Source organism: Triticum urartu, chromosome 7, assembly GCF_003073215.2.
Source record: "Triticum urartu cultivar G1812 chromosome 7, Tu2.1, whole genome shotgun sequence".
Taxonomy (NCBI): Eukaryota; Viridiplantae; Streptophyta; class Magnoliopsida; order Poales; family Poaceae; genus Triticum; species Triticum urartu.
The window spans coordinates 718157045-718176865 of record NC_053028.1 but is presented as its reverse complement, the minus strand read 5'-3'; the positions used below and the strand labels follow the sequence as shown (position 1 = coordinate 718176865).

Sequence of the window (19821 nt, the reverse complement as noted above, 5' to 3'; positions counted from 1 at the left end):
CTGGCTGGATGCATCTTTAAGTACGAAATAATTGAGCTGACTTTCGGATGTGTTCATCGACCGGGTCGGAGGCTGCTCTCATTTTCCAAAAAAGAAATTTGAGTTGACTCTAGATATGTGTGATGAATGTGTAATGAAAGCTGCATTGCCATATATGTACAGCTAACTAATTATAGTCTGACTCTAGTCTAGACATGTAATGAATGTGTAATGACAGCTGCAACCCAATATACATACTGCTAATTATAGTCGATTTTACAATCTAGACATGTGAAAGCATAATGCTAGCAGCATATTCTAGTCATATGCATACGCATAAGGATAAGCACCAAAGGTTCACATTTTAGCTCTTGGTGACTACACAAGTCAAGACATTATTGTTTAAAGAACGAGCACAGCGAGTCAGCGACTAAGCACTTTCTCTTTATTTTATATACATGTACATCATTCCACGCTTCATTCATCTAATTATATGGATCTGGGCACGATGCCCCTTGGGTTGCTACATTTAAGATGCCGACCAATTGCCCTCTTATTTTTGAGAAAAACTTGCATCTATTCATCATATATACCAAGGCCAATTGCCCCTTCAATTTTTTTAGGAAGAAGGATTAACCCCAGCCTCTACACCAGAGTGATGCATGAAGCCCCTTTCTTAAGACAAGTGACCGAAGTGTCTGTGATCCAAAACAAGCTCAGACGGAGTTGAATAAAAAAGTAGAAAATGCCACAACCGGTGAAAATAGAATGAGATGACTAAACACCTATCCTATTGCTGGACCGCCATCAAAAACTGATTGTAGATATTCCGAGCTACCATCTTTCATCGGGCAGACCTAGTAACCAAAGGCTCCCGTCTTCCACATAAGTGAGCAACGACCACATACGGATCTAAGCAGTGGCCCTTTAGATAACCTGCAAAAAATTTATACGAGTTTGTCCGTTAAAAACCATGTCATTTTTAAAGTTCCATATAATCCAAAGTAATGCACATACTCCTATCCGAATATGCCTCGCAATATTTGTCTCTACTCCATTTAGTCATGTCCCAAATAATGTGTGAATACTATTTGGAGTAGAAAGGTTATATGAACTGAGCGCCATAAAGTTTGGCCAACGGACAATCGAGAAAGAGATGTTTGATTGTTTCATCTTGATCACAAAAGCTACATCTTTGACTACCCTCCCTATTATGTTTTGCCAAGTTATACTTAGTCAGAACCACCTCCTTGTGAACAAACCACATGAAGACTTTGATTCTTAATGGGACCTTGATCTTCCAAATATGTAGCGATTTCGGAATGGGACCAGAATCAATTAGGTCCAAATACATAGATTTCGTTGAAAAAATCCATTTGTAGTTAATTTCCAGTGAATACTATCAGACACATCAGAGAGGTTCACATCCATCAACCTTCTGACGAGGTGTAGCCATGCTTCCCATTGGTAACCTACCAAAGATCTCCAGAATTAAATATTTAGACGGTTGGACTATAACACTATAGCAACATAAGCCTCCTTACGTTGTACAATGTTATAGAGAGATGGATACTGTTTTGGCAAAGGCATTTTCCCTAACCACATATCCTCCCAGAATCTCGTCGAATTACCGTCTCTAATGGTGAATTTCATTCTATAGAAGAAAGCTACTTTCGTTGTCATCAAGCCCTTCGAAAACAGTGAATCATTGGGTCTCACGGTAACCTGGGCCAGGGTCTTAGATTCTAAGTACTTATTACGTAAAATTTGTACTCACGTGTCTTTGGTCTCCACAGAAAGTCTGTACATCTATTTACTGAGCAGACATCTGTTCTTTACCTATAAATTCTCAACCCCAAGACCACCCTGGTCCTTCAACCTACAAATGATGTCCCATTTAGTAAGCATCTACTTCCTATTTATTTCATCACTCTGCCAAAAGAATCGAGATCGATAGAAGTCCAGTCTTTTTCATACCCCGACATGTACCTCAAAGAAGGACAAGAGTAACATTGGCATACTCGTGAGCACTGAGTTTATTAGTATTAGCCGACCTCCGTATGACATAAGCTTGCCCTTCCAGCTCCTCAGTTTCTTTTCAAATCGATCTTCAATAAACATCCACTCCTTGTTAGATAACTTGAGATGGTGAATTGTTATTCCTAGATAACTAAACGGTAGGGTACCCATTACACATCCAAACAGTTGGTTATAGGCATCACTACTGCAGGAATGCCTAGTAGTGGTGGGCGCCAAATGGCCAGCAGTGGCGGGCCAGGCTCTCAGGGGAGCCCGCCTCTGTTAGAGCCTATCCAGTGGCGGGCGGTCCTACTTGCCTGCCATTGATATATGTTATCAGTTCTGGTGGGTTGTACCTGACACCCGCCACAACTACCTCTTCAGCCTCCAGCCATTGCAACAACTGATACACATTACAGGATACAAGAAACCACATTACAACATACAACTAATGTAAGCAATCATACACATTATGATTAACACAACAATAATTTAAACTTCATACAAATAGATGTACACATTAGTGTACAAAAACTCATGTCGCATCATTCATACATACACATACATGCAAGACCTCATGATAATAATAATAATAATACCATAATGACAATGAGCTGGATAAAGATAATCAAATTATTTACTCGTCCACTTGTCCACACGGTCTTGCATACTTCATAGTTGTTTTTCTCTTTGCGGACATACACTAGTAGAAAACGGGCCTTTTGTCCCGGTTCGTAAGGGCCTTTTGTCCCGGTTCCTGAACCGGGACTAAAGGGTCGTTACTAATGCCCTGAACCTTTAGTCCCGGTTCTAACCAGAACCGGGACAGATGGGCCTCCACGTGGCCTGCGCGCTGAGCCCAGGCAGGAGGGCCTTTGGTCCCGGTTGGTGGCACCAACCGGGACCAATAGGCATCCAAGCATCAGCATTTCCGTGGCTGGGGTTTTTGTTTTTTTTTGAAAGGGGGGGGGGGGTGGGGGTTTTGGGGGGTTAATTTAGGTATTTCATATATTGTGTTAGATAGCTAATTAATAGAGAGAAGTGTCCTCTTTTATGTCTGTGCTTGGTCGACGCTACGTACTATACATACGTATAGAAAGGACTAGACACGCTAGCTAGCTAGTAAGCAAACGAAGGAAACAGAAGATCGTCATGAACATATATGCATACAGAGAGAAGTGATATCGACCACCTCTCCTTCTCCAAGAGATTGGTCGAACAACAAGTTCTCGTATATCTATCCGACACTACCGGCTACATATATACAATAATTATCTCTTACAAATATAATCTCCTAAATTACGGACGCATGGTCCACATAGTATTCTCCGTTTTCAGCGATCACGTGGTCAAGAAAGAATGCCGCCAATTCCTTTTGAATTTCTCGCATGCGATCTGGTGCTAGGAGTTCATTCCGCATCCGAAACATCTAATTTGAAGAAGGGGGTCAATACATATATATATGAATGAATGAAACTCAACACAAATAATGGTAATAAAATAAAATTGTGAATATTGTTATTTACGCACTTCATATTGTTCGTCAGAGTACCCGCCCCGCTCACAGGTCGTGTGACGGATGGACTCGCAGACGTAGTATCCACAGAAATCATTCCCTTGTTCCTGCCACAACCACTTTACAAGAAACAGAGGTCAATCAAACTGATAAGCAAGAATGCCAAATGGTATTGATGAAACTAGTGCTTGAATCACAAGGAGATGCGCGGAACATGCTACTATAGTACTTACTTTTGGGTGTCTAAATTGCAGCTCCTTCGGCAGTCCCGGAGCTTTTCTGGTGAGTTTTCTCCAAACCCTGCCGGACAATGAAAACAATTACTTGATATCAGGAAATGAACAAAGTTGCTGCTATGGTGGATAATGATCGATTTAACTTCTTGAGGATTTCAGTCATGTCCGCATACTCCTGCGGATCTTTTCGTTTAGAGTCCAAGACAGTTACTACTCCCTGCTCAAGCCTAATCTCTAGGAGAATATAGTGGTACCTGCGCACGTATGCATAACTCATCAATTACATTACTATAACCTGGACTAATATATAAGGGAAACCGAATATGCACAAGACAGTAGCACTCACTTGAAGTTGTAAGGAAAGAGTATTATATCTTTGTTTTCATTAGTTTTGAATGATCGTAGCAAGTTGGCCTCGGTATCTTTGGGACGATGTTCAACCTCAGTTGCATCTATGAGATATGTGTTAACGAACCCAATATCACCGATTTGTCTTTTCTTCAATTCGGCGATCTTCAATCTGCATAATATAGTGAGGATAATTATAAATACATGCAATGAAAGAGCTGAGCTATATAGAGAGGCTTAATGACAGAAGTAGTAGTACTTACAGACAGTAGCAGGTGACCGTTGCTTTATCGATGGCCAATTGATTGAAAAACTGATAGAACTCCTCAAATGGAATAGACAACAGTTCAATTCCAACGAGGTCATGCTCCGGTTTAACTCTCGCATACAAAGTACTCCTCCCCCCAGACTCTCTGCAGATTTTCAAGTACCAATCATGCAATCTTTGCATCATCGTTGTTAGTGATTTTTCATCTTTGACGAGAGGCTTCCCGTACTCGTATCTGTGTATCTGCACCTCCATGGGATCATAATGTACATCGTCGGGCAGGTAATCGTCAAGATTGCAATAACCGGGCACCATCCTCGTAAAGACGATGTCGCTAGGCACCTTGAGCGGGGGGCACGATTGCTTCGCTTGTTCGCCGAGCTGGGCAGTTTGTTTCCCAGCTGCTCGTCGTTCTTTCATCCTTTGATCACTGACTGTACTTCCCGACCGCTCCGTTTCGTCCCATGTCTTTGCAATAATGCGCTCATAGTTGCCTTTCGGCAGAGACTTGGGTGGTTTTGCCAGGGCAGCCAGAGTGCGCTTCACTTTCACTGGATCTACCTTCTCCTCCGGAGGTGGATGTCTCTTTGCTTTCAACCCTTGAAACCAGTCATCCACTTCAGTTCGCGCGATCTTCGCGTTCTCCCCCGGGGTCCTCTCGTATGGTAACTTCTCTGGAGTCTTCAGAGAAGGACCGAATCTGTATGTCCTCCCGCCTCTGGCTGTACTGCTAGACGCCAGCCGAACAGACGGAGCGGCTGTCTTCTTTACTTGCTTACGAGGCGGAGGAGAAGGACTACGACGCGCCGGAGCAGCTGCCGGAGCGGCGGCGGGTCTCTTCCGCCCTTGCTGACTAGGCGGAGAAGGAGGAGGCTGGCTGCTCGGGCGCGCCGGCGCAGGCGGAGAAGGAGGCGGAGTGCCGCGACGCGCCGGAGAAGGAGCCGGCCGAGGGCCCTGATCGTCACTCGCCGGAGGAGGAGGCTGTGGAGGAGGCGGAGTGCCCTGACTCGCCGGAGGAGGAGGAGGAGGCGGAGGCGTCCAGTTCGGAAGGTTGATGAGCTCCTTCCGCCATAGGCATGGAGTCTTCAGAGAAGAACCCAGCCGAGTCTCCCCTTCTCCGGTAGGGTGGTCAAGCGGGAGGTCCTCAAATCCCTCCATTATTTCATCCACCATCACCTTAGCATATCCTTTTGGAATCGGCCGACAGTGAAAAGTTGCGCCGGGTTCATTAGGAAAAACAGAGCCAACAACCGCCTTGACCTTCATATTAATCCATTGCGTCATAAGGTGGCAATTTTGAGCCTCCGTGATAGCATCCACGGGATAGCTGGCAGGAGCCGTCAAGACAAGCTCCGACTGAAGCAGCTCGGTGGAAGCCACGCTGCTTCTCCGCTGAGATGGCGGGGTACTTCAGGGGAAGCTTCGGCAAGTCGTTTGCTGCGATTTGCTTCTCGTTCCTCTATCGCTTGTACCCTTGCGTGCAGCGCCTGCAGTTCGGTCTGCTGCACTTTTTTCCTCCTCTCGTGGCTTTTGTAACCGCCTGCGTCCGGAAACCCGGCCTTCCACGGAATGGAGCCTAGCGTGCCTCGTGTCCGTCCAGGGTGCTCAGGATTTCCGAGGGCCTTTATGAGCTCGTCGTTCTCTCTGTCTGGAAGGAACGTCCCTTTCTGCACTGCATTGATATAGTACCGAAGCTTCTTCAAGGGTATGTCAAGTTGCTCGTCCGTCCAAATGCTCTTCCCTGTTACAGGGTCCAAGGTTCCGCCAGCCCCGAAGAACCAAGTCCGGCAACGGTCTGGCCAGTTCATTTTCTCTGGTTCGATCCCTTTTTCAACCAGATCATTCTCAGCCTTGGCCCACTTAGGCCGGGTTACGAGGTAGCCACCTGACCCCGTGCGATGGTGAAGCTTCTTCTTCGCAGCATTTTTCTTGTTTGTCGCCGACATCTTCTTACTCTTTTCTGATGTCTTGTTGGCCACAAATGCGGGCCAGTGATCTCTGATCTTCTCATATTTGCCCTTGAATTCTGGTGTCTCTTTTTTATCGACAAACCTATTCAGCTCTTTCTTCCACCTCCTGAATAGGTCTGCCATCCTCTTAAGAGCAAAAGACTTGATTAATTTCTCTTTAACTGGCTTCTCCGGATCATCCTCTGGCGATAGGGTGAAATTTGACTTCCGCTTAGTCCAAAGATCATTTTTCTGCATATCATTGACGTAAGACATCTCAGTGTCTTCTGTAGCCGGCTTTAACCATTGCTGGATGCTGATTGGGATCTGGTCCCTAACCAGAACCCCGCACTGAGCAACAAATGCGTTCTTTGTTCGGATGGGTTCAATCGGTTGGCCGTCGGGCGCGATTGCTATGATCTCAAACCTTTCATCCGAGCTCAACTTTTTCTTCGGGCCTCGTCTCTTTACCTCAGTTGTGCTCGATCCGGAGGGCTAGAAAAAAGAACAAAGACTTAATTAATATGTGTACATACCAAAACAATGAATGCATCAATTAGCTAGTCAGCACAGGCTTAACTAATATATATACCTGGCCGGACTCGGATCAGTCACCGGGGCCGTCAACACGGTCTCCTTCTTGCACCGGCATTGGGTCACCGGAGCCGTCCTCACGTTCTCCTTCTTGCACCGACATTAGGTCACCGGAGCCAGCTTCTTCACCCTCTCCTTCCAGACCATCGGTGTCATTGAGAAACAACGAGACGGCATCACATCCTTCTGCGATTATGTCCCTCAACAACGCTTCTTTTGCTTCGTCTCGGGCGGTGTCCATAGTTTCTACAAATATTTACAACATGGCAATTATTATTCAAACATGACAGATGGATATATTAGTGGAAAACGTAGAACTAGCTAGCTGATCATAGTAAGGAATCATATTAGTGGCCTCGACAATGCTTCTCTAGGGTTTGGGGTGGCCTTGGCAAAGCTTCAAGGGTTTGGGGTGGCCTCGAGAGAGTTTGTCGGGTAGGGGCGCAGCGGGAGGGGGTAGGAGACCGACATTTTTTTTCTAGGGTTTGGGTGTCCTCGAGAGTTTTGGTCGAGCGAGAGGGTCGGGGGGGTGCTCCCGCGGTATAAGTTATCACAGTCGAGAGGGGGTATATATATCGACCGCCCCTCATGTCGAAGTTATTCGGGAGGGGGTAATATTGACAACGACGACATACATACACAGGAAAATAATGTTATCTGGGAGGGGGTATATCGACCCCCCCCATGTGTTGAAGTTATCGGGAGGGGGTTATATCGACCCCCCCCCCTCGTGTTGAAGTTATCGGGAGGGGGTTACATCAACCCCCCCCCCCTCGTGTTGAAGAAAACGAAGAAGAAATAAAAAGAGGAGAAGAATAAAGGAATAGAGGAGAAGATTGAAGAAAAAAAAGAAGAAAAAAAGAGGAGAAGAAGAAAGGAATAGAGGAGAAGAAGAAAAAATAGAATTTTCTATTTTTTCTTCTTCTCCTCTATTCCTTTCTTCTTCTCCTCTTCCTTTTCTTCCTCTCCTCTTCTTCTCCTTTTTCCTCTTCTTATTTTCCTTTTTCCTCTCCTAAATATATAAAACTTTTCTAAAAATGAAACTAACCTAAAATGTACTAAATCAGAGAACATATATAGATAATCCTTTTCTAAATATTTAAATCTAACTTTTGCATATATGAACATATATACACAGAGAACATAAAAACATATATACATTTTTATAAAAAAGCAAAATACAAAATACAAACATATATATGAAAAAAAATCTGAAAAGAAGCAATATACACAATACATATAATGACATATATACATAATATACACAAAGAAGCAATATACACAAGCATATATAATATATATAAAATAACAGGGGAGGGGCGCCGGCCGGACCAACGGGCAGGGCGACGGCGACGGGCGGGCCAGGGAAACGGCGACGGGCAGGGTGGGGCGACGGCGACGGGCGGGGCAGGGGCGACGGCGACGGGCGGGGCAGGGCGACGGCGACGGGCGGGCCGAGGCGCGCGACGCGCATCGGGGCAGGGCGGCAAGCGGCGACGGCGTCGGGCAAGGGCACAGGCGACGGCGAGCGGGTGGCGACGACGACCTCGGGCGGCTAGGGGAGGCGACGGCAACGTCGGGGCAGCCGGCGTCGAGGAGCAGCGCAGCAGCCTGGCGGCGTTTGGAGAGAAGAATGGCGGGTGGGGGAAATTTCCTAAGTGTTTGGTTATATAGGAAAGGTATTGGTCCCGATTCGTGGCACAACCCGGGACCAATGCCCCCCTTCAGTCCCGGTTGGTGCCACCAACCGGGACCTAAGGCCTCTTTTCAGCAGCCCAAAGGGCGGGAAGCGGCGGCCTTTGTTCCCGGTTGGTGGCACCAACCGAGACTAAAGGGGGGCATTGGTCCAGGTTTGTGCAACGAACCGGGACCAATGCAACCCTTTGGTCCCGGTTCGTCCCACCAATCGGGACCAATGGCCTTGTGCGGCCCCGCGCCCAAAAGTTTAGTCCCACCTCGCTAGTTGAGAGGGCTCGGGAGTGGTTTATAAGCACTGCTGCGCCCACCCTCTCGAGCTCCTCTCAACTGCAGGCTTTCGGGCCTAATCTGTCACTGCAATGCCTGTGGGCCTAATGGGCCTGCTGCGGGCCTGAATCCTGGCCCATGGTTGGGTTTCTAGTCGTATTCAGGCCGTGGTGGCCCAGTAGGTGGCATTGTTTTTCCTTTGCTATTTTTTTCATTTCTATTTAGAACTAAATACTTATAGTTTTGTAGTGATTTCTTTTTTATTTTACGTCACAAAATTATAAACTTTCTGTTAGTGCCATTAGTTTTAAAATTAGAATAGTTTAAATTTAAATTTTTTAAAATTTGTGTGAATCACTAGTTTATGAATAACTTTACTATAAAAATTGATTTTTGAGTCATTCTTTTTCATGCTATTTAATATTACTGTGTTTTATCATTATACTAAATTTGGTAATTTTAGTTAGCCATAACAAATATTATAGGCATTTTTTTTTCTTTTTTGCTATTTATTTTTTCATTTCTACTTAGAACTAAATACCTATAGTTTTTTAGTGATTTCTTATTTCTTTTAGGTCACAAAAATTATAAACTTTTCTGTTAGTGAACATAGATGCACCTATAGAGAAAATTAAACCTAAATTCATAATCAATTTCTAAGAATTTCATAGAAATTCATTATGAATTTAGGTCCAATTTCCTGTATAGGGGCATCTATTTTCACTTTCAGAGGAGCTTAACAACGTAGAGAGGGACGGGCTTATAAACAGGTGTGGGCGCCCTTCGGTTGGCGAGGTGGGACTAAACTGTGGGTGCAACGAGGGCCAACCCTTTAGTCCCGGTTTGTGGCACAAACTGGGACTAATGGTAATGGGCCAGGGGCGAGCCCTATTTTTTTTCCAGTTTTTTTGTTTTGTTTTCTGCATTATTTAGTTCCTTTTGTTTTTTGCTTTTAGTTTTAGAAAAATTATAAACTTTCTGTTAGTGCCATTAGTTTTCAAATTTGAAAACACTTTTTTAGTTTTTTTATTTTCTTTGTTGCTTTATTTATTTTATTTTGTTTCTACTTACAACAAAATACTTATTGTTGCTATTTTTATTTTTTTTCCAGTTTTTTTGTTTTGTTTTCTGTATTATTTATTTTCTTTTGTTTTTTGCTTTATTTTTTAATTCTTTTTGCTTTTAGGTCAGCAAAATTATAAACTTTCTGTTAGTGCTATTAGTTTTAGAAAAATTATAAACTTTCTGTTAGTGCCATTAGTTTTCAAATTTGAATAGTTAAAATTTGAATTCTTTGAAATTTGTGTGAATCACAAGTTTGTGATTAACTTTACTATAAAGATGAACATAGATGCACCTATAGAGAAAATTCGACCTAAATTCATAGTTTTCAAATGAACTCTGAAAAAGTTGGCATAGCATACTCATCTGTTACAAATTTGGCATGGTATCATCATAATAGTTGTGAGAGAAAGTCTTCACATTTTCTTCGCTTGTGTCATTTGCTTATTGCGCCGTAACCATGAATAATCTTCATCGTTTATCAGGATGCTTGGGTCAGCCTTGACATTGAAGGGAGGAATTTCATGAAACTTTTCATAATCTTCAGAGATGTCTGTCTTGCTCTCCACTCCCAGGATGTCCCTTTTTCCTAAAAGAACTATGTGGCGCTTTGGCTCATCGTATGATGTATTCGCTTCCTTATCTTTTCTTTTTCTCGGTCTGGTAGACATGTCCTTCACATAGATAAGCTGTGCCACATCATTGGCTAGGACGAACGATTCGTCAGTGTACCCAAGATTTTTCAGATCCACTGTTGTCATTCCGTACTGTGGGTCTACATGTACCCCGCCTCTTGACAGATTGACCCATTTGCACTTAAACAAAGGGACCTTAAAATCTTGTCCGTAGTCAAGTTCCCAAATGTCCACTATGTAACCATAATATGTGTCCTTTCCCTTCTCGGTTGTTGCATCAAAGCGGACACCGCTGTTTTGGTTGGTGCTCTATTGATCTTGGTCAATCATGTAAAATGTATTCCCATTTATCTCGTATCCTTTGTAAATCAATACAGTCAAAGATGGTCCCCTGGACAACAAGTACAACTCATCACAAACAGTGTTGTCACCTCTGAGACGTGCTTCCAACCAACTGCTGGAAGTCCTAATGTGTTCAGATGTAATCCAATCGTCGCACTGCTCCGGGTGTTTGGAGCGCAGACTGTTCTTGTGTTCATCGACATACGGGGTCACCAAGGTAGTGTTCTGTAGAACTGTGTAGTGTGCTTGAGACCAAGAATATCCGTCCCTGCATATTATTGAGTCACTTCCAAGAGTGCCTTTTCCAGTCAGTCTCCCCTCATACCGCGATTTAGGGAGACCTATCTTCTTATGGCCAGGAATGAAGTCAACACAAAACCCGATGACATCCTCTGTTTGATGGCCCATGGAGATGCTTCCTTCTGGCCTAGCGTGGTTACGGACATATTTCTTTAGGACTCAAATGAACCTCTCAAAGGGGAACATATTGTGTAGAAATACAGGACCCAGAATGACAATCTCGTCGACTAGATGAACTGGGACATGCGTCATGATATTGAAGAAGGATGGTGGGAACACCAGCTCGAAACTGATAAGACATTGCGCCACATCACTCCTTAGCCTTGGTACGATTTCTGGATCGATCACCTTCTAAGAGATTGCATTGAGGAATGCACATAGCTTCATAATGGCTAATCAGACGTTTTCCGGTAGAAGCCCCCTCAATGCAACCGGAAGCAGTTGCGTCATAATCACGTGGAAGTCATGAGACTTTAGGTTCTGGAACTTTTTCTCTGGCATATTTATTATTCCCTTTATATTCGACGAGAAGCCAGTCGGGACCTTCATACTGAGCAGGCATTCAAAGAAGATTTCTTTCTTTTCTTTCGTAAGAGCGTAGCTAGCAGGACCTTCATACTGAGTAGGCATTCAAAGAAGATTTCTTTCTCTTCTTTCGTAAGAGCGTAGCTGGCAGGACCTTCATACTGCTTCGGAGGCATGCCGTCTTTTTCGTGCAAACGTTGCAGGTCCTCCCGTGCCTCAGGTGTATCTTTTGTCTTTCCATACACGCCCAAGAAGCCTAGCAGGTTCACGCAAAGGTTCTTCGTCACGTGTATCACGTCGATTGAAGAGCGGACCTCTAGGTCTTTCCAGTAGGGTAGGTCCCAAAATATAGATTTCTTCTTCCACATGGGTGCGTGTCCCTCAGCGTCATTCGGAACAGCTAGTGCGCCGGGACCCTTTCCAAAGATTACGTGTAAATCATTGACCATAGCAAGTACGTGATCACCGGTACGCATGGCGGGCTTCTTCCGGTGATCTGCCTCGCCTATGAAATGCTTGCCTTTCTTTCGACATTGATGGTTGGTCGGAAGAAATCGACGATGGCCCAGGTACACATTCTTCCTGCATTTGTCCAGGTATATACTTTCAGTGTCATCTAAACAGTGTGTGCATGCGTGGTATCCTTTGTTTCTCTGTCCTGAAAGGTTACTGAGAGCGGGCCAATCGTTGATGGTCACGAACAGCAACGCCTTTAGGTTAAATTCCTCTTGTCTGTGCTCATCCCACGTACGTACACCGTTTCCATTCCATAGCTGTAAAAGTTCTTCAACTAATGGTCTTTGGTACACATCAATGTCGTTGCCGGGTTGCTTAGGCCTTCGATGAGAACTGGCATCATAATGAACTTCCGCTTCATGCACATCCAAGGAGGAAGGTTATACATACATAGAGTCACAGGCCAGGTGCTGTGATTGCTGCTCTGCTCCCCGAAATGATTAATGCCATCCGCGCTTAAAGCAAACCATACGTTCCTTGGGTCCTTTGCAAACTCATCCCAGTACTTTCTCTCTATTTTTCTCCACTGCGACCCGTCAGCGGGTGATCTCAACTTCCCGTCTTTCTTACGGTCCTCACTGTGCCATCGCATCGACTTGGCATGCTCTCCGTTTCTGAACAGACGTTTCAACCGTGGTATTATAGGAGCATACCACATCACCTTCGCAGGAACCCTCTTCCTGTGGGGCTCATCGTGAACATCACCAGGGTCATCTCGTCTGATCTTATACCGCAATGCACCGCATAACGGGCATGCGTTTAGATCCTTGTATGCACCGCGGTATATGATGCAGTCATTAGGGCATGCATGTATCTTCTCCACCTCCAATCCTAGAGGGCATACGACCTTCTTTGTTGCGTATGTACTGTCGGGCAATTCGTTATCCTTTGAAAGCTTCTTCTTCAATATTTTCAGTAGCTTCTCAAATCCTTTGTCAGGAACAGCATTCTCTGCCTTCCACAGCAGCAATTCCAGTACGGTATCGAGCTTTGTGTTGCCATCTTCGCAATTGGGGTACAACCCTTTTTTGTGATCCTCTAACATGCGATCGAACTTCACCTTCTCCTTTTGACTTTCGCATTGCGTCCTTGCATTGACAATGACCCGGCGGAGATCATCATCATCGGGCACATCGTCTGATTCCTCTTGATCTTCAGCAGCTTCACCCGTTGTAGCATCATTGGGCACATCGTCTGGTTCCTCTTGGTCTTCACCAGCTCCCCTCGTTGCAGCATCACGGTATTCAGGGGGCACATAGTTGTCATCGTACTCTTCTTCTTCGTCGTCTTCCATCATAACCCCTATTTCTCCGTGCCTCGTCCAAACATTATAGTGTGGCATGAAACCCTTGTAAAGCAGGTGGGTGTGAAGGATTTTCCGGTTAGAGTAAGACATCGTATTCCCACATTTAGTGCATGGACAACACATAAAACCATTCTGCTTGTTTGCCTCAACCGCATCGAGAAACTCATGCACGCCCTTAATGTACTCGGAGGTGTGTCTGTCACCGTACATCCATTGCCGGTTCATCTGCGTGCATTATATATAATTAAGTGTCCAAATTAATAGAAGTTCATCATCACATTAAAACCAAAGTACATACATAGTTCTCATCTAACAACATATAGCTCTCCAGAGTATCTAATTAATTAAACCATACATATTGAAACTATGTAAAACATTTTAATGCAAAAACAAAGGCGATCATAATCGCAACCAAGGTAACAATTGATCCAACGGCATAATGATACCAAGCCTCGGTATGAATGGCATATTTTCTAATCTTTCTAATCTTCAAGCGCATTGCATCCATCTTGATTTTTTTTTATTTTTTCCTCCTCAATTTTTTTTATTTTTTCCTTCAAGAAATTGTTTTCTTCTTCAACTAAATTTAACCTCTCGACAATAGGGTCGGTTGGAATTTCCGGTTCACATACATCCTAGATAAATAAAATCTATGTCACGTTGGTCGGCATAATTTTCATAAACAATAAATGAACCAATAGTTATAAAGATAATATATATAACACATCCGAATTATAGACAGGACGAGGGCCGACGGGGGCGGATACCAAAACCATCGCACTATATAAGATGCAATAATAAAAGTAAGAAAATGATACAAGTATCTATCTAAACATACAAGTAAGAATATTTTTCCTTTCAGAAAGAAGATAAGAACAAGAGGCTCACCACGGTGGTGTCGGTGATGAGATCGGCGTGGGTGAGCGACGGCGGTGAAGACGGGGGTGGGGCGTGACGGACCGCTAAGTCTAGACAAATCTCGAGGAAAATGGAGCTTTGAGGTCAAGCTTCGAGAGGAGAAAGCTTAACTAGTGTGGCTCGGGCATTTCATCGAACACCTCATGTGCATAGGAGGTGAGCTAGAGCACCACAAAGCCCTCCCCTCGCCGGCCAGAGAAAAACAGAGCACTGGAGTGCTCTGCTCGCGGGCGAGGGTATATATAGGCACCTCATTGGTCCACAAACTAAAGGGGAGCCTTTGGTCCCGGTTCAGGCCACCAACCGGGACCAATGGTGGTGGGCCAGGAGCCAGGCCCATTGGTCCCGGTTCGTCGCACCAACCGGGACCAAAAGGTCCAGACGAACCAGGACCAATGGCCCACGTGGCCCAGCCGGCCCCTGGGCTCACGAACAGGGTCCAATGCCCCCATTGATCTCGGTTCTAGACTAAACCGGGACTAATGGGCTGGCCCGGCCTGGACCTTTGCCCCCTTTTCTACTAGTGATAATTGATATAATGATCGTCAACTTCTCTGCAGACATAGTTAGCATAATGACCCTCAGCTTCTTTTTTTAGTCTTATATCCTTTATAGCAGCTATTTTTGTAACCGTCCACTCGCTCTTTGCATATCTCACATGAATCATAAATTCCAGGATTCCTCCCAGTGTACATCACATACCAGTTCCACTTCATCTACCTAAATAAATAAAGAAGCCAATTAATTCCATAGTTATCCAATCACATAGAGCAAAGTCACATCTTAATCTTCATAGCATCATACACGATACAAATCACCACGTTGCACAGTTCGTTAGTAGTTCGGAAGCAAATGTTTAGCTCCATCATAGCAACTTAGAACTTAAGTTCACACGCATCAATCATATAGATCACATGAAAGCAGCGCACTAGTTATTCAGCTCCATCCTGAGCTATCCTCGCCTTTCGTCATCTTCCTGATCTCCTCTTGGGTGGTCCTCGCAGCTTCGACGGCTGCTCACGCACTCTTCGCGGCTGCTTGCACACTCGCAGCGGCTGCTCTCACGCTCTCAGAATATGCCAAAACGCTCTCGAAATATGACTATAGCACTCTCGACATAGGCGAGCACGATCTCGGTGTACTGAGACACCCTCGTGATGATGTCTACGATAGTAGGTATTCCGTATATGGTGTAGCCGTGTAGGAGTCCTAACGAGGCGTCTTGGCTTCTTCATCTAAATCGAATTAAACAATTTGACATTTACATAAAACATTTAGAAAAAAACAGCATGGCCTTTGATAGAAATTGGACATATTGAGTGCCAGAAATTAAGTGAAACCGAACTTAATCTAGAGATCAGGTCAATGCATGTAGTTGTGGTGGCTGCCACGTACTCCTTTATGTATTGCGCTCCCAGATGTGCCAGTTGCCGCTGTACTAGGTCTTCGATGCCTCCATGCAAAAAAAAAAGAGTCTTCGATGCCTGCATGTAGTAAGTACGCAAAGCTATTTTTACCGGGATGTACCGGCAACCAGCTAGCCAATCAGCACGTCACACCACATCAAACACTCATATACGGGAGATGTGTTTCACTATTTTTTCTAGTTTTGCATGCAGTGTATTTTCTGCACTAGGACCTGCCATATGTCAGATGAAGGACATATGCATCCGTGACCATCTCTTGCTGACACACAAGTATTTATGAAGCACACATGCATTTTATTTTCACTTTGACAATTTCAATCACGCATATCTTTTAATCTATAGTTTCGTTTTGTCGTTGTGTCCCTTTTTCTACACTGGGCGAACAGTGATGTTTGCAGAGTTGCACGGCACTATCGAATTCAATTACCTGGAAACTCGGCAGACACCCTAGTGGGGGAGGCCCTCCAAGATTGGACCCATGGTGTTACCTGGAAACTCGAGCTCCCTATAAAAGGAACACGGCGAACCATGGGAACTTGGCATCGGCGGCGGTTCCAATAGTGACCGTAGGACCTCACCCATATCGGCTTGGTCGCCTGCAGCTCATGGAAACACTTACGCGTCTGGCCATACAAAATGGTGTGTGTAGAAAGAGGAAGGAGGAAAGTAGATAGAGAAGTTTTTTCCGATGCAATCAATGGATTGAAATCGTCCTGCGTATCAAATTCGGAAAGCAATCAAATGAGTGACTTATCAGTGCGTGGTGATCTTGTGGGTATATGTGCGTGTGTAGGAGGTGTATGGGTGTGTTTACAGGCAACATGGAGGATGGAAACAGTGTAAACTCAAGTGGACAATCGTACATATTCATTCCACAGGGGACCCCGCCAAATCATGTGTTATTAGGGAGGTTCTGGATGTTGATCCAAGGACAGATAAGGAGGTGGGTAGATAAGTCTTTGGTGTTGCGCGGCTGAGGGGTTGATTATTGATTTGTTTAGAACGATGATCTATGCACGATTAGGCTGTCATCCAGCTGACTTGCAATTTTATAAAAACATGAACGAGTAGTGGACTGATTCAAGGATGCTTGGCAACTACTTCGGGTGTCTATGGAACTCATTGACAAGGACAGCCTGGCTAGCACAATCGATAATGGAGTATACAAAATTGCATGGCACATGTGCTTAGCAAAGTCAAAATTCACAAACAAAAAGTATACAAAGTGCACATTTTATTTTAACTCAAAACAACTGTTGTACTATATTTAGCATTCTGAAGATCTATAAGTATCCACGCAGATGCAGTTCCAATGCAATCCAAAGCAAACACATAAACACACGGAGCACACAGCGTGTTTAGCTCCATCCTTCCTCACCAGCAGCAGCAGGAGATGGCCCAGCGCCAGGACATCGTCATTAGCCATTTCTCCCATCCAGGGCACGACCTCGTGAAGCGCCACCACACTGGGCTGTTCCGCTGCGATATGTGCTGGGAGGACCTATCCGGCATGGCATACATCTGCCGTGCCGGCTGCGACTTCTGCATCCACGAGTCTTGCGCCGGCCACTCACAGACGTTCTCCTCCCCCGAGCACCATGTGCACCCGCTCACGCTCGTCCAGACCCGCCGCGACGCAACCCTCTCATGCGATGTCTGTTTTGGGCTATGCGCCCCTAGCTCCTTCCTCTACCACTGTCCACCATGCGGGTTCGATATGCACCCAACCTGTGCGCTGCTCCCCCAAGTCGTGCGCAGCGTGCGAGACCCTACGCACGACCTCACGCTGGTCGTCGCCGACGGCTGCTGTGCCGCGTGCGACACTGGCGCGGGGCACGCGTCGTACTACCGCTGCACGGCATGCAACGTCGACTACCACATCTCGTGTGCAGCGAGCACCGGCGACAACAACAGCGCTCATGAAGCTCAAGATGCCCTTGACGCTCAGATTGTACGATCAAGGATCCAAGAGCAGACTAGAAACGCCATCTTGGACCTGTGGAGTCCTGCCTGTAAGTTCCCTTTGCACGCCTAGACTGGGGTTGCTGCCACGTCCAATTGACTACAACGTTATATTTCTTCATAAATTTCAGCATATATATTGCATTCTAGAACAATGTTTATAATGTTTCTAACTTTTTTCTATTAACTGTGCAGATACTGTACGCAGAGAGTACTTCTAGATGTGATGCTCCTGACGCATCCACTTGGCAGGTCCACACGAATAAAGTGCTTCAACATTTCGTCACACAATAGCGCGTAACAAATTGAGTGTCTTTATGTTCAAAACTTTGTATGCATGGTTGTTTGCAATCTCAGCTCATATGAGAGCAAGTATTTATATGTATGAATTTTTCTGGTCCGGCCCGGCGGCTGGAAATTCTGACAATTGAAATACATTAAACTGCATATACAAATCATTGTTTCTGGACCGTCGAGTAGTAAAAAACTGCAAGAGTGCATTTTCACCATTAGCACAGAGTAATTGACAGCTACAATGCCATCCCCGAGGACTTCATCTCATGACCTGAATCAAGTTCCTTCTCTATATCAGAATGAAGTTCCAGACGTAGGAAGGGGGGAGCGACAACCCATAGCCCAAAGCCCCAGACACAGGAAGAAGATGGCTCATCTGCAAATAACAATGGCTTTATGTGAAATATCTGATCTCGACTATTAATCCTGATCCAATCTGGGGGGTTTATGTAAAATATAAAAACCATGATTATTAATTGTGATCCAGACCAGAAATTTTTATATAAGTTATCCGGCCCATGGCAGTGCTGCCTCATGAGAGCCGGGATTGTCGGCAACCCCCTCGCCGTTCTTCTGCGGATGCTTTCACCGGCACCAAGACATCACATTTCTATTCAATTCACTATTGCCTTAACGGACAATGCTCAAAAGTATGGTGACCATGCGGTGTTTATTTTCAATGATTTTATTCTATGGTAGACAGTATGTTGGTGTATTAACGTGATAACATGAAACAAAAGTAAATATAGAGTAACCAAGCACCACCTAATGAGGTTGGTAAATGAAGTTGTAACCTTGACCGGCAAGAGGACTTAAAAGCAGCTGGTTATGTCTTCCATTTCCGGGAACAAGAGATGGTCTTCTGCATGGCCTCCAACATCAGTTTAGTTAGGACTGAGAATTTTTTTCGATAAAGGGTGGATTTTATTAGCTTAAAGAGGAGCATCCAGAGGATACGAACCCAAAGAGCACTGAAAGTGCGTTATATTGACTAGAGGGGGGGGGGGGAATAGGCGATTTTTATGAATTCTTCACTGAGGAATTTGCCGGTGAGGAAATTCCTTAGCGAAGAACTACTTGCAGCGGAATAAGTACTCAGAAGTAAACTTAAGAGAATACATGCATGATCATCATGATGAAATGAAAACAAACATAGAGTACAAAAAGCGTAAACACAGGATAGCACAAGATGAAGACAAACAGACTGAAGAAATTGAACTGAGGAAATTGAGAAAGTCTTCAGTCAAAGTCTTCAAACACAGATATGAACAAACATGCAACACAGTAATGAGGAAATGAAAGTGTTGAGGAAATAGAACCAGTTGGCTTGGTCAAGACAATGATTTGGTAGACCAGTTCCAACTGCTGTCTCAGTTGTACATCTGGTTGGAGCGGCTAGGTATTTAAACCTGAGGACACACAGTCCTCACCGTATTCTCCTTGAGCTAAGGACACACAGTCCTCGCCCAATCACTCGTGGTAAGTCTTCAGCTGACTTCCGAACCTTCACAAACTCGGTCACTCGGCGATCCACAATTCCTCTTGGATGCTCTAGACCATGACGCCTAACCGTCTGGAAGAAGCACAGTCTTCAAAGGTAACAAGCGTCGAATCCACGCAGGATCAATCTCTACAGTGATGCTCAATCACTTTGGGTTTG

At 44.8% G+C, this 19821-nt stretch overlaps 1 protein-coding gene across 1 annotated transcript; it reads left to right on the top strand.

Moving 5' to 3' along the window:
* Positions 1-17212: 17212 nt before the first annotated feature.
* On the top strand, positions 17213-18337 carry LOC125522628. Its single transcript, XM_048687670.1, has 2 exons — positions 17213-17917; positions 18063-18337. The coding sequence occupies exons 1-2, from the start codon at positions 17299-17301 to the stop codon at positions 18086-18088; spliced, it is 645 nt and encodes a 214-aa protein (XP_048543627.1). The 5' UTR covers positions 17213-17298; the 3' UTR covers positions 18089-18337.
* Positions 18338-19821: the final 1484 nt, after the last annotated feature.

Excerpts from the sequence above, each read along its gene's own strand:
- LOC125522628 (XM_048687670.1), top strand. The coding sequence starts at position 17,299 with ATGGCCCAGCGCCAGGACATCGTCATTAGCCATTTCTCCCATCCAGGG. Across the intron at positions 17,918-18,062 it reads GGACCTGTGGAGTCCTGCCT|ATACTGTACGCAGAGAGTAC; the intron begins GTAAGTTCCCTT and ends TTAACTGTGCAG.